Source organism: Apteryx mantelli, chromosome 2 (assembly GCF_036417845.1).
Source record: "Apteryx mantelli isolate bAptMan1 chromosome 2, bAptMan1.hap1, whole genome shotgun sequence".
Lineage (NCBI taxonomy): Eukaryota > Metazoa > Chordata > Aves > Apterygiformes > Apterygidae > Apteryx > Apteryx mantelli.
Window position 1 is genome coordinate 145943537 of NC_089979.1, and position 15905 is coordinate 145959441.

The window sequence follows — 15905 nt, forward strand, 5'->3', positions numbered from 1 at the left end:
GTATATAAAAAAAATTTATTTTGTTACTTTCAGTTATATTCATCAATTGAAATTCCAATGAAGGTAGTTAAACAGAAGGCAAAATTTGTTGAACGTACACTTTTAAATATTTTATTATTATTAATATTTTATTGCAGTCATATTATTAAAACATTTATTAAGATGTTATGTTACGATTTTACCATTTTATTATATATATTAAAATTTTATTATTTTACTGTTTTACTGGTTTACTTTTTACAGCTTGCTTCTGCATCATTAGCACTGTGTTATCACTCAATGCATTTACTGTGATTAGTAAAGTTTTCAGCACAGTTGTCTTTCCACTTTCAGTTTCGATACTCTGACTGGCTGGATAAATTCCTCATGGTGCTAGGCACTACCATGGCCATACTCCATGGAACAGGCCTCCCCCTCATGATGATAATCTTTGGTGACATGACAGATAGCTTTATTACTTCAGAAAACATTACTTATCCAGGTAAGAACTGTTGTAGTTCATAGCTGGTGTTGTTGAAATATGGCTTTTGCACAACGAACAATGATCTGTTTGGAAAAATAAAGGGCAGAATAGCAGCTTACCTGAGGCTATTGATTCCCAGGGAACCTGTTTGCTCCTGTCTTGTGGGCCAGATGCATCACTGGTCCACTAGTAAGAATCAACCAGGCTTTAATTTTGACCAATTCCATATTTCCTCCAACCAGTCTTTTGTGCTACTACACACACGCCACTAGTTCACTGCTACTACAGTTTTGAAGGAAACATTGTAAACTATTACAAATGGGGTTAAAAAATAGAATAAATGGATGAATGAGAAATGGTAAAAGAAACAGAGAAGAGGCAAAATGTGCATCTCTGTGCCTTGAAATCAGAAGAAATTCCTAAAGAAAAATGAATACATAAACTAGTATATATATTAAAGCCTCAGCTATAGAAAAAGTGCAATAAATATACAAACCAGCACAATACTTATTATATATTTTAATATACAAAAACTGCTGTGTATTTTTAAGAGGATATTAAAAGTGTCCCAAAGATTATGATTACAGGTCCATTTACCTCACCCCCCAAAAAGCTCCTAATACATGCCCACTTTTGTCATTTGAACAAGAGATCTTCTTTAAACATAAGTCTTCTATCCATAAAATAGGGAAAGTTCTTATAATGAATGTACATTTATTTCACTTATGTGACTTAAATGTGAAAATCTGATCCTGAAAGAAACCTGATCTCTCACCTTTTCTTCTAAACTAGTGGGAGCCTTACTTATTTTACTTGAATGTGGAATTTCCTAAACTTCTCTGAGGACCTCCATGCTGTTCCTCACAATTTCTCCAACACTTTTTCCTTTGACAGAGAAGTAGGTAAAGTACAGGGGGTAAAGAGTTGAACACTATGTTCTCATAGTTGCATGATTCAGCCAAACGCTATTCATTAAAAACCATGACACTGTTTTTTTAATAGCTTAACTTACTTGTCAAGCATTGATTTCAGGGGGAGTTAAGCACTCCCTCTGAATATTTGGACAAGAATCACTTGCTGGTGCACAGAGGTATAACAATATTCCTCAGAGGATCTCAAAAGTAGTTGAACTGTTAAGTGTTGCCACCCATGTCTTCTCATTTGATTCCTGCAAAAACTATTTGCACTTGAAAATTAGTCTAGATTAAGATCAAGTCTAAATATAATGTTCAGAATCTAAATCTGAAAAGCCCTTATGGTCACCTTCTTGTTGCAGAGCTAAATCAGAACCAGGCACATTTATTCTGAAATTAAAGTGCCAAACATATTCAGAAACTCCAGAATTGCTCCTTCACATGTAGACAAACCCTTAGACAATTACATCTTTAGCCTTAGGTAAGAAGAATTAGTTAAATAAACACATGTCCCCTGGACAATCAGAAGGAAGTGCCTAATAGCATGTTCACTAAGTTTCTGAACCTTGCTTACTTATGAACTTACATTCATAAAGTACTTAGAAACACTATTAAATAAGGTGAGCTTTATGGCTGCAGGGTATTGCTTTTTATAAATATTCATAAAATCAGTACACATTCAAGAGAAAAGATCGTATTTGAAATTTGGAATTCAGACTGGTGACTGTACAGTAGCTCAGTTTAACTATTTTCTTTGCTGTTTATTGTATTATAGACAGAAGGTTTCACTTCTGGCTTCAGAAAATGCTTTTGCAATGTGGTTCATACCTCCAACTCACTTACACACAGTCAGGTGCTAGGTAACTGATGCCTCTTAAGCTTCATTCAGCATTGCTGGAGTAGGAGTTTACAGAATGAAGTTATTAACCTGTGCTTTAATAAATATAATTAACATGTTTTTCTCTATTTTTTCCTTCAGTGAATTTTTCTTTATCAAACAATATATCAGTGAATTTTTCTATAAAAAATGTTTATTACAGTCTGATGGGGAAGCTGGAGGAAGAAATGACCAGGTAATAGGCAAGTCTTCATTCTCTTCATGGTTTTGCTTCTCTTCTTGTAGTAGGGATCTCAAGCCATTATCTCCTAAAGATTATTTTAATATTTAGCCCAAGATTAATCTCATTATGTTTCATGCAACTGAAGGAATTCAGTTTTTGTTATGTCTTTGGGCTAAAGTCATTGTATGAGTCAGGAGGATCTTGTATTTTCCCACTCTTATCCAAATTCCCTCCATGTCATGTGTGCAGATGGCTCCTGCAAACATACAACCTTTATGCCAGAAGCTCAAAGGGAGCCTTATTCCTCCTTTTCTTACATGTTAGAATAGCTCGTTCTCCTTCCATGCCAGTTCAATGCCTTTCTGTCAGTGTGTGCTCCTGTTCTTGCTCTTCCTTCTTGCCTGAGTGCCTTTTGCTCCTCATCCTCCCCTTCCACAGTGCCATACACTCCCTTCAGTTCCTCAGCTGGCAAGCTGGGTTCTCCTCTCCTCTTCCTGCCACAGCTTTCCCGTTCACTTCTTTTCCTTTTCTCTACTGTTTTCCTTCCTCTCTCAGTGGGTAAACACTGTAAGAGGATAAGCCACAGTGAAATGTGTGAATGGCTGCAACCCACCATCTTGGGATCTTGGGAGCAGCGAGCTTTATTACAGCTGAAAGAGCTCTGTGCCAGCTCTGCAAGGGCTTCTATGGAGACTCCCCACTTCTGGCCCTTTGGTTTTCTAATTTTCATCAAAACCAAGAAGGTTTTGATTGATGACTAAAGAATTTCCCAAAATGTTGGAATTGATCAGATGCAGAGCCCTCAAATTACTTCATTTTTTCCATAATGGAATGACGTCAAATTGGTCAACAAAGTCAACTAATTACTTACAATCCCCAAATCACATTTTTTCTATTAGTTTATAAACATTGTGAGGAGTGGTACCTAGAAGATCCTAGTAATGTATGAAAACTATGGATACCGTTTTCACATAACTCCATTGGCTCATGAGGTTTGGATCAAGTTTTATGAAAGAAAGTAAAATGAAGTTTCTGCTCCCTTTTCTCCTCCCCCATGCAAAACCTTCAACCTCAAAAGCTCATGATAACTTCCTAGGCAAGCCATTTATTAAGTCCATGTTCTTAGTGCACAGGATCACACATTAAAAATAATTGGCAGTTCATTTTTTGTAATGATAATAAATACAAATTTTAAAGACGTTCCTAAAAGATAAAGTAACTTTGTATTTCTTCCATAAATAAAACAAAATGAGAGGATTGTGAAGTCATACGCGATGGAGTTTCCATTCAATTTCCAGGTTTTCAGTTTTCATTTAGTCTTTAACAACTGCTACTACAAACACAGAGGAATGTCCCCCTAAAGTCACTCAAGTAATAATAATGACTGCCACTGGGGAGGTAAATCAAATACTCTTATGTACCCTTGTCTCCTTAAGGACAAAGAACAGCCAATGAAATTAAGTGACAACAAATTTAAAACTTGTTAAAAAACACTTATTATACAATGTTCAAAAAAACTGTAGAACCTTTCACTAAGAATATAAATTAGGCCAAGAATTTAGTATGCTCGTGTATTTTTATTATTTCTGACTGGATAAAATTGAAGCAGGGACTGCAGTACAGTGGGTGTTCATATTAGACTTTCTTATTGACATACTAATTCTTTTCTTCTTTTTTTTTTTTGCAGTCTTCTAAGGTGTTAAGCACCAGTTATTTTCAGAGACAGGTTGTGGGAACACATGATATCATAGTCTGAGCAATTTTCAGGTTTAGGGTGGGAGGCAAGTTGTTCCTTTCTCTCTCTCTCTCTCTCTCTCTGTCTACCTATACCCAATCTCTTCTTTCTTCATCCTTTGCCCTTTTTAGGTTTTCTTTCTGTTTCCCCTTCATTTTTTTTTAGTCCTCTTTCTTCATGACACTTTCTGTAGAGGTAAAAAAGAATAGCCTTTTTGTTCAACTTCAGAGAACTGTACACGTTTTGAAAAAGAGGCCACGCTGGCCAGGTCCTTGAAGGGAGGATGTAACTGCAGAGTGTAAATGCTACTCTTGCTGCACAACCCTTCCTGGTTAGTATGAGAATTAGGAACTATTGATACAACAATTATATGACTAAATTCTGGAACTGGAATCTAAACATAAACATTGGGTATACTTGTCATACAAATAAGCTGACAGAATCATAGCTATAACTTTCTCAACAATTGTCATTGAAAAAATAATTCTTAATATAGTTTCATTTTCCAATTAATTTTTACTAATGATATTTTAAAATAATCATAATTAATAGGGATTTTGACACAGACTTAAATTCATTCTGTTGTGGTTTGGCATAAGTGAAATGTTGAAACAAATATTGTATTAACATTAATACAATAATCCTGTTTTTTTTCCCAGTTTTGCTGCTTTTCATAGCTTTTCTACTAGGCTGACAATGATTAAGGTCTACATTCAGTTATTCATTTAATTTTAAACTATCCATTAAACTATTAGTATTTTTCAGTTTAAATATGATATATTTTGTTGACTTGTAATTATAAATGAAATATCTTTGACAGTTATTTGTAACAGAAGTACATAGAATAGCTTTGTTTTTTTCTTTTTCTTGTATGTTTGGAGCCTTATTTTGTTTTAGTTGCATCAACAGTACATAGGCATTAATTTGTTTATTTTTCCTTAGGAATGCACACAAATTTTAAAAGCAAACTCAAATTTCTCAAAGAAGTCTAAGCAAAACAAATCATGATGGCATGCAAACATTTAAAATTCAATGTCTTTTTCCTTACTTCATTAAATGAACATGCATTTCCCCAAATCTATATTGCTCTTGTTTTTACATCAGTTAAGCGTTTTTTAAAATCCTGTTCTCAAATGTCATTCAGTGTTCAAAGTATTTCTAAGATTAAATAAGTGATTCTAAGATTTTTTTTTGTCCATGTCTTCATTTTTAAATGACAAAATGTCCATGCCATTCATTTTTAAATTAAAAACTTTGTGATAATTTGTGGAAGTTGCCTAATAAGTGAACAGAGTATAACACTGAAATTTGTTTCTGAAAGAACTTTTAAAAAATATTCATTATACTGAAGAAAGTGAAATGGCAGATAGTCTGAAGAGTGTTCCATGTTGGTTTAACTGCCCATATGAAAAACTGAATTGCAACCTACTGCTAGGAGTTTTGTTGGAGTAGAATTAATTCAAATTTAAATCATTTTTCCTATTTGTTTCCTTTCAGATATGCATACTATTATTCTGGAATAGGAGCCAGTGTTCTTTTTGCTGCCTACATTCAAGTTTCATTTTGGACACTAGCTGCTGGCCGGCAAATAAAGAGAATCAGAAAAGAATTTTTTCATGCTGTAATGAGACAGGAGATTGGATGGTTTGATGTAAATGATGCGGGGGAGCTCAACACTAGACTTGTAGAGTAAGTATTAAATATCAGTTTATTAACTGAGTTAATAATTCTGTCATAATAATTATTATGACTGTTAAATATTGTTGTAATATGTCCCTCAGAACAATGTTGTTTTGTCTTATTAAACTCATCTGTAAGCTATGGTATCATTTAAACTGAGTCTTGAGAAACAGAGATGTTGGAGAATGCTCTTCCACGCTCTGTATGGCCGCAACTTGTAGTCATGTTGATTTGCAAGAGTTAGAAATATGATGAAATATGCTGACAAAGCATACTGTATCCAAAGAATGCCTTTCTGTGTTTTTCACACTTTTTATTTGTTTGGATATCATTTGCTTTTTTAGTGACATCTCCAAGATTAATGAAGGAATAGGGGAAAAAATTGCAATGTTCTTTCAGGCAATAGCTACCTTTTTCACTGGATTTATAGTTGGTTTTATGAAAGGGTGGAAATTAACACTTGTGATCCTGGCGATCAGTCCTGTTCTGGGATTCTCATCGGCTCTCTGGGCAAAGGTAGGCAAAAAGTGTGATTTTTTTTCAATGATCTGTTAAAATATATCTTAGATAATCCCTTTTCTTTAAAAACTTAAAAATGCACTATTGCTCTTAGTGAAGTTAGAGGAGTTAGTTAGAAACTTTTTGCTTAGACCTTGCCTACATTCAGAAACTTGTGAACAGGTGCATGATGACACTGGTAGAGTTGATGTGCAGTGCTTCCGCAGTGGACACAGTTATACTGCTATAAAGAAGTTTGTTTAAGTATAATATATTCTTAGGTGAAAAGGTAAAAAAGCAATACTTTTCCCTTCTTCCTGAATCTCCACAACAACTGCACCAAAATAGCTAAGTACTATCGATAAAATAAATAAATAAATGAAGTAAAAATACACAGCTAAGGTCATCGCGGGTAACTGCCAGTAAGTTCTGGTATGAAGCTGCAGAAAATCAGGTTCCCCGCGATAACCCTTGTCTGTCAGCTCCAACCTGGAGGCGATGAGGGCATCACCCCCACGGCTAGAACATGGGCACAGACAGGCACCACTGCGGAGCAGCCAATGCACCGCGAGCTGTGCTCCAACTTGTTTCTCTGTCATTTGCTCAGCTTTGGATGAATTAAAATAACATACAAAAAGTGAATGTAGACTATTCTGAGGAAAAACAAAAGAACAAAAAAAACCCAGTCTTTATCCATAAAACTATAATTGCTTTTGGGTAGGAATTTCAAAGGGACACACACACACACACACACACACACACACACACACACACACACATATATATAGTTATATACTAATTGGCCATTGAATTTCAATGGCACTGGGAAGCCTTGCCCTTTCAACTAAGATGAAAATCCCAACCATATATAAAATGTGAATTCTTTAATACTTCATAGTACATGAGGACTCTGCTATAGTTTAATCTGCAAACTACTGCATATCAAGAGCATGAAATGTTCCTTTTCTCTGTGCTTTTCTGGCAATTAATTGTCCTGACATAAACCAGAGCAGCCTGATGGCTACTCTGTCCTACCCAGATACCAGTGGTGCAAATCTTTCTGAGTGCAAGGGACCTTAATCATTTCACAAGAGCTCTCTAGCCTTCCATACTGATGAAAGTATAGTAGAACTGAACCTCAGTCTCAATTCAAGCTCATCTTTTGGCAGCAGATAACATGCATTTTTCTAGTTAAGACTTTTTATGCAGTCTAAGCCTTGTCATGATGTACTTCATCAAATTGCTGCCTTACAAGTCACATGTGAAGTCTGTTGTAAGTCTTTATAAATATAATAAAGTAGGTAGGAAATGCTATACAGTAAATTAAGAATTCACAGACATCAGAACAACATTTGAGCACGTTTATTTCTGTTTGCGTAGGAGAGTTAAATCATTTTGCTTCTACACAGATCATTTCTGCATTCACCAACAAAGAACTAACTGCATATGCAAAAGCAGGAGCTGTTGCAGAGGAAGTTCTGGCAGCAATTCGAACTGTGGTGGCATTTGGAGGACAGAGAAAAGAAATTGAAAGGTTGGAATAATGTTTGCCTTCATTGACTGTTTTTAAAATAGTGATTAAAGAGATTTTGAAATTCTTAATGTCTTTACTATTGAATTAGATTTTATCATCAGTTTCGAAAAGCATCACAAAACATGCAGAGATATAGTCATATACCTAGTGAGAGTCATAAGCAAAAAAGACAAGCATGTGGCAAGAAAAGACAAGTATAACAAGATCACAAAGTGATGCCAGGCACATGTGTTTATTTTTATTGTACTATGGAACATCATTCTTGCCATCTGTTTGATCTTTTATCTAAAGATAACCATCCTGACCACAAAAACTGGCAAGAGTTTTTCAGACTCAAAGTTCAATAACACTTGTGTCAGCCACAGAAAACACGTGTCATTGCTTGACCTGGTTCTCCCTTTATGCTCCAGCTGCCAGTGCTCCCTGACCTAGGCAGCTAAAGGAAGTCCTTAAGGTAGCTGTGCCTTGCTTCTCTGTTCACCCCAGCATCTCTGAGGCTGTTTATCACCCTCATACCTCAGTACATCTCATCAGGTTTTTTTCCTATTCATCTCTAAAGCACTGTTTGCCAGCCTTTTTCTCCTATGCATCCTGATATATATCTCTTTGTTTCCATCAATGTAACACAAGACTGGAGGCTATGTTGATGAAATGTTTAATGACTGTGAATATTCAGCCAATATGACAGCAAGTTAGATTTTTAAAATTACAGATTAGTTCTATCAAATACTGCTGTCTTGTACTTGGGATTCTGCATCTCCTAAACCCCTCTTACCCTTGGGCTGGTGGCCGCTAAATCAGACAGGAGATCAATTAAAAAAAAATAAGGGGAGTCAAAAAGAATAATGTGTTGATGGTGGTCAGTGTCCTCACATAGAACTTTTATAGGATTTTTGAGAGAGAGGAGAGGAGGCCTCTCCATGTCCTGGAAACCTCAGACATAACATACCAACAGGTTAAAAAAAAAAAAAGGCTGATTTCTAGTAACAATGATATTTGGCAGAAACTTCAGAAATATTGAGGTGCACTAAATGAGAGGTATATCTTTCCTTGTGATCCAGAAATGGGAAGGACCTGCGAGGTTACTGAGACTAGGTCCTGCTATTGCAGTAAACAAAAATATCACCTATTCCCCCCTAATAAGCATAAAAGCTCCACCTAAAACCAAATATGTTTTTGGCTCTACTGCTGTAGAGAGGCTATTCTAGTACTTGAGCATTTGAAGGTTGGACATCTTTTTCTAGCAAAGTGTATACAACTTCCTATATATTCATTTGTTCCTGTGACAGCACTAAACTTTTGCTTTAGTAGGTCCCTGATAGTTTTACTTCCCTGTAAGTTTTATAGAAATATTTATATAGATCATAGCCTCTCTCAGGTCTTGTTTTCCTAAGCCAACCAAGTTACAGTATAGGTTTTCCACTTCATTTATCATCTTTATTTTTTAAATGTGTGATTTTTTATTTTAAGTAATTACTGTTCTCCTAGTTCTAACTTTTATCCTCCAACATCATGTATCTAGTTTTGTAAGATATTCTGATCCTCCTTGACAGACCCTTTCATTTTCATACCATCAGGAAATTTCATCTTCCTAACTCTTCCTTTCATATACAAGTCACTAAAAACACTGAAAAAGATAAACCCCAAGATTGACAGAGGAATTCCTCATGTTACCTCCCTTGGGTATTATAGTTCCCTGTCAAACACTGCTATCTCCCTTCAAACACTTCCTTATCGTACTGTTCTTTTGTTACTTTACAACTACCACTTCATTAATAATTTATTGTATGGCTTTAGAAACAGTTGGCATTAGATGGTTTAATGAAGTCCAGATGGATTAGTTTTACTGTTTCCCCCCCACTAGAAAAGACAGCATTAAAGAAAAGTAATTGGGTTAATCCTTCCATTTCATAACACATTATACATTTTATTTCATTTTTCGTTTATTTCTGTTTTTATTCTTTTCTTCAGGATTTGTTTACAAACTTTATGTACTGTTTTTGTCAGGCTACAAGCTTGTAATTTCTCAGATCACCTGTTTCTCTTTCTTAGAATACTTCAGCCCTGTGGTTGTATCCACAATTTGAAAATAATAACTAGAAGTCCTTGCTACTAGACTACAGTTATATTTGCTGGTTTATTCAGTACTCTGGAAGAAAGAGTTCCTGATCACCCTGAAAGCACATTTCTTTCTTTCAGTTTCTCCGTTCAGGTCAGACATGGTAATTTCAATACTGTAATTCACATTAGTTGTCCTTCCTTTGCCACCATGCACAGATTTTTATTCTATTGAAAACTGAGGCCAAACTACTTAGGTTTAGGGCTACAATATCCCTGGTGTGATTTTAATCTCAAGCCTAATTTCTAAAATCCGTGTTCTTGAAATAGAAAGCCTTAGTTACTCTCAGGAGTTTTTCATGTGTTCACCTTTAATTAGTTTAACTGAACACAGTCTAAAAAAAATCTCTTGTTTTTTCAGTATTTCAGAAAGAAACTTGTCAGCTATCCTTTCCCAGAGCACACGGGTCATGCAATTATTATTAGCATTTGATTCTTTGGTCAGACATTTCTGACAGACTTGTTCTCATTTCCATGTCCAGATCCAGTCTAGAATATCAGATACCTAGCACCATGCTAATATGCTTTTTTTATATTCCTTCTCCAAAGAGCTTTTGACATAAATTGATCTTGTCTCATCCATAGCACCATTTTTCCTTCCTTTACAGTATACTGCAACATTTATGCGACAGTTACCCCATCCTCATTACCTTTATTTCTGATCCAATATAAGTATTTTCTTTCTCCTGTTATTGATCCTTCTACAGTTTTGACACTGCTGTACATTAGAACTGGTTTTAGAGTTTTTATAAGTGTCTCCCAGCTTTTCCCCTTTCTTACTTCAGAGAGTTTATCCTCAGCCCTAGATGTCTAATATAAGCTACTCAGGTGGGATCTGCCCTTTAGGAACAGGCCTCTTGCAGCCAGTTCTTTCTGATGGCTGAGCACTGCTTACCTTTATTCATAGCATTCTGCATTAATATTCGCTGACAGTTGGGAGGTTCCACTGAAAAACACAAGTTTACAGTTGTTTAACAGTTTGCCACAGCTGTGTTCACTCATCTAGGACTTATGCCAGACAAAACTGATCAGCAAAATTTGTTGTAACATAAAGGATGGTCAATACATTTTCCCCTATTCTCAGCAAGATTATCTCAGGATTTGATTATTGTTTCCTATAATATTTTATTTATCTGGGAATTTATGACTATACACAATGAAAGAAAGAAGAGTAATTTCCTGTATGTCTGCTTCTTCTTTCAGATATCAAAAAAATTTAGAAGATGCCAAACGCATTGGAATAAAAAAAGCTATTTCAGCCAATATTTCTATGGGTATTGCTTTCTTTTTGATATATGCATCATATGCATTGGCCTTCTGGTATGGAACCAATTTGATATTATCTGATGACTATACACTTGGAAGAGTCTTTACAGTAGGTATTCACCAGCTGAACAATGTTAACAAAAAATAGTGAACTGATCCTGTGTAATCTTACTGGAATACATGACTTAAATAAATTATGAGTCAGGTTGAAGTCAGCTTTCCAAATTGCATTTTTCACTCCTGCTAACTAAAACAAAAACAGGATGTCCAAAGTATAGCTTTGCTTGTCATGGATATTTCCATAAGTTGGGTAGCAAGATATAAACCATTCACCTTAAAATCACTGGTTAAAAGCCAGCTTGAAGCAATAATAATTAAAAGTTATTATTTCTGTATTCAGTTACACTGGATCTTTGAAAAATGACTGAGATATAACTTCTAGGAACTCTGATCCATGCCAGATCATTGCATTCAGGAGAGAAAGACCAAACATCAGGTAGCATGCTCTTTGTAACACATTACCTAGTATGTTAGACACAATTCACTCACCATGTCTTTTGTTAGAAGGGCTGGAGTGCAAATGTGGTTGAATTTTTGATCCCAATCACAGCATGCCTGCACAAGCCAAATTTGCACCTATCTGTGACATACCAGCAGTTCTTGAAGCCATCCACTCAGTTACACTCATGTGCTACCTTTCTAATTAACATCTAAGATGCTTTGAGGAGCAGCTCATTTAATTGCTCCCACTTGTGACCAAGTATGTAAGTCCATTTTGTCTACTGCAGGCAAAGCCTGGCAGGTGTGTTTGCACTACCAACACCCCACTGAAAGCCAGCAACCACTGGGAAATAGCTTCTCTCTGATATACCCCAATGAAAGCTACTGCTGGAGCAAGGAAAGCAGGAGCACCCACAGTCAGGCTCCTGCATCACCTGGCAAATACCACCTGATTGCAGAGGAGGACTTGTCGCTGAGCCTTGCATCAGTCCCCACTGACTGTCTCTGAACAGATCGAGTATTCTTCCTCCTCTGGTCCCCTACCAGTTTACACTGGAATGTAAGCTTGGTTTAATGCTTAGATCTAGTTAGGATAAGGTGCACATAAACTTATATTCCCAACATCTGAAACAGACAGCACAGTTGCATGTATTCAGAAAAGACACAAGAAAATAAGTCAAACCTGAGGATGAATAAAATCATGTTAGAAATCGGAGTCTGCTTTCAGTGTGATGAACAATTTTATCTTCACGCAAATAAAAGTTTCCTGAAATATTTGGGTTTGTTCTTGCCAGTAGTACAATGGGTTGGATTACTGTGTCACCAGTCCAGAGTCTGTGGGTTTGGATTACAGTTTGGATTACTGTTGTTTTTATTTTATATGAGGAAAGAAATAGATTTTTTTCCATGTTTAATCATAAAAGTTATTGGTGACTAATTTTTATTCAGCTAGAATTGGAAATGTCCTTCTGTTCTCTATTGTTACTCTAATGAAGAACCCCAGCCATGAGCACCTCACAATATCCTTCTTATGGTTCAGTTGTGAAAGAAGGAAATTTTAGACTGATCTTAAAGATTCCTTTTTTCTATCAATGTTTATCTTTTGTGTAAATGACTGCCATTTGTTTGCTTGCTGCTTTGATTCAAGACTTCCTCCTTTTGTATAGCATGTGTGAAACTGCTTGAAGCAATAATAACTAATATTCTCAGATAACTGAAGCTGTCTAATTAGAGTTAAGAATTCCTAACTGTGTATTATGTTTGTCTTTTTTTTTCCCTTTAGGTCTTTTTTTCTCTATTAGTTGGAGCTTTTAATGTTGGACAAACTGCTCCAAGTATGGAGGCATTTGCTAATGCAAGGGGAGCTGCCTATGCAATCTTTAGTATCATAGACAATGTGAGTATCTTTGCCATGACTATCATCTGAAAATGTTGAACATCTGACTTTCCATTCGGGATATGAAATTAGCAAGCCCCAAACAGTTCTGTGTACAATACAATAACATTTACAAATTCTATCTAACTCAATTTTGTATACTGGACAGACATCTAAATGCTGTGATGTGAGCCCATAAATGAAGAAGATGCAAACTTTTGCCTGTCGTTATTTTACTTGACAGCTCAGAAGGAGAGCAGGTTATAGATGAAAAAGAAATTTTTTCAAATCTTTCCTGATTAAATATACTTGAATCTTCATTTTTAAAAAAACAACCAAAAAACAAAAACAAAACCCCAACAACTGAAGGGAGATAGTAGATCTTGTGTATATGCTCACTTTATTGAGAATATTTCTTTTCAGCTATCAATAATTTAAAGGACTACCTTTACAATGATTTCATCTGTAGTGATTTGACTTCTACTTTCATGTCCTATACCTGGCGATATTAAAAAATCCTTTTCTTGTACCATATATATATATATATATATATACACATATATATAGGTGTGCGTGCAGCTGTTGTAAATATACTCATGCTAACTCAAGTAACTATCTGAGATACCAGTAATGACAGCACCATGACTGATGAGGATCATTTTGGCTATAACATTTGCTTACCAGAATGCTGGCATACACTTGGAAGGCTAGCAGGGACTGGAATCTTGGTACTATAGTATCACAGTGACTGCAACGCTATTTTAAAACTAGTCTTGAGTTTTCTATGTAAACTATAATTCTGCCTTTGGATTTTAGTGCAGACCTACTTCTGATTCTAGAGTGTTCTGGGTAGGAATGAAAACGCATTAAAACCTCACTCCCTATGTTAACACTGCCACAGCTGCCATTTCCGACAGTATGCTGAAGGAAGCAGTATAATCATGAACACAAATAACTGTTAGCAGGCAACAGTTGGATGCTAATGCGCAGGTTGCTCCTTCCTATCACTTATATTTTAGATGATTTCCACTATTCCTTAATTTACACCAGCAAGGACTTTGTGTGTCTTAAGGCCCTGGGTATTTGCCTTGGCTGTGCACCCTTGACACCAGATCTGCCAGTGACCTGGGTTGGAAGTTTCATACATTGTTGAAATGGTTGTTTTCATCCAAGCTGCTTTTCAATGAGACTTACTCTCTCTCTATACAACTTTGTTACGGTCTAAGATTTCACAGCCCTATATCATGCTAAAATGTCATTCAGAATCTAAACTTTTTTTTCCTTTTTTGCGATGTTATTCTGCATAGGAACCTCAAATTGACAGTTCTTCAGATGCTGGCTATAAACCGGACCATGTTAAAGGGAATTTGGAATTCCAAAATGTTTACTTCAATTACCCAGCTAGGCCAGATATTAAGGTATTATGCATGGAGATGATACTGATTCCATTTAAGATAACTTGATTGTTTTAGAGAAAGAGAACAATTGCTATAATAAAAGTAAAATCCTCAAAATAATGGAAACTTTGGCTTTTAACTAGAACTGATAACTTACTTTAGCCGGAACTGGTTAGTTAACTTAGTCAACACCCTTTTTAATAAAATGCAGCTACACAAAATTTTCACTAGAAGCTAAAAGATCGGAGGCCTTTATAAGTCAAAAATGTAATAAAAAATTCTAATTGTAATAATATTTATTTAAATCCAGTAAAAATGTTATAGAAGTATACTGATCTCCCAAATTATCCTCACTGTACATCTGGTAAAAGAATTCCTTGGAGAAATTGGCAACAGATCCAACACACAGTTTATTGCATTTACAATGCAAAACCTGTCCAAGGAAGGACTGTTTTGTCCCAGAGCTCTCACAAAGGTATGTCTTGATGCAATTAGTGGGGATGGAGGAGGTCTGAATGATTTCTGAGAACATATTTATTAAGAATATCTTGAAAAAAATCTTCTTTTCCAATGTGAAGGTAGTTCACTAACCTATAACAGGGAACCTGTTCCCATTTTGTTTAGGTAGAATATGAAGACAGAGAAGAGCAGGGCTTTCTTAGCCAACTTTTAAAGAGATAGACTAAGAAAATATTCCATCTTTCCAATTTCTCAAGAGATCAAGTGAAATCAGCTGGTAATTAAATCAGCTGCCATTAGAATCAACATGAAGACTACTATTATTCTCAGTGAATTCTGTATCAGGTTTCTAAAATTTGTATCAAATTATCTGCTATTAGAGAAGGAGTTTGTTTTTTCACTTCTTCCTCTGTCTACTACCATGGTCACCTTTTTAGCACTTCATCCTTGTGAGAAAGGGTGAAGGATGCTTCATAATAAAAGCAAAATGAGAATGACGAGCAAACCAGAGCATACAAGGAAACATATTGTGTTAATGAGAACACCATTGCATATGCCTGGTTTACCTTTGCCTACCAACAACGGTAGGCCTAAGAGGGTGGTACGTAGCAAAAGACCTCATTGTACATTCCTTACACCTTGTACAGATATATATGATATTGATCTAGATAACTTAGATGGCTGGGAATTTATCCCACTTCGTAACTGCAGGGACACTTCCCCAGCAAGGGCCACAAAACCTGTGTAAGACCCTGAGTGGATGCTTGTGTGCAATGTCTGTGCCAGGCTTGGTGTTGTCACAGATACATTTTAGCAGGCTTTGAGCTAGCTAGCCTTGTGGCTTCTGCTCTAATATTAGATTGTGGTAGGATGGAGGAAAAATCTATCTGATCCCCTCAGATAA

At 35.8% G+C, this 15905-nt stretch overlaps 1 protein-coding gene across 1 annotated transcript in view; it reads left to right on the plus strand.

The window, feature by feature from the left end:
* LOC106483501 (ATP-dependent translocase ABCB1-like) overlaps positions 1-15905 on the plus strand; it is a 52996-nt gene that overhangs the window by 7085 nt on the left and 30006 nt on the right. Inside the window, exons 4-11 of the mRNA XM_067292196.1 lie at positions 334-481; positions 2357-2450; positions 5671-5862; positions 6198-6369; positions 7761-7885; positions 11207-11378; positions 13053-13166; positions 14453-14563. Of these exons, the coding sequence (XP_067148297.1) occupies positions 334-481; positions 2357-2450; positions 5671-5862; positions 6198-6369; positions 7761-7885; positions 11207-11378; positions 13053-13166; positions 14453-14563 (1128 nt within the window). The remainder of the gene's footprint in view (positions 1-333; positions 482-2356; positions 2451-5670; positions 5863-6197; positions 6370-7760; positions 7886-11206; positions 11379-13052; positions 13167-14452; positions 14564-15905) is intronic.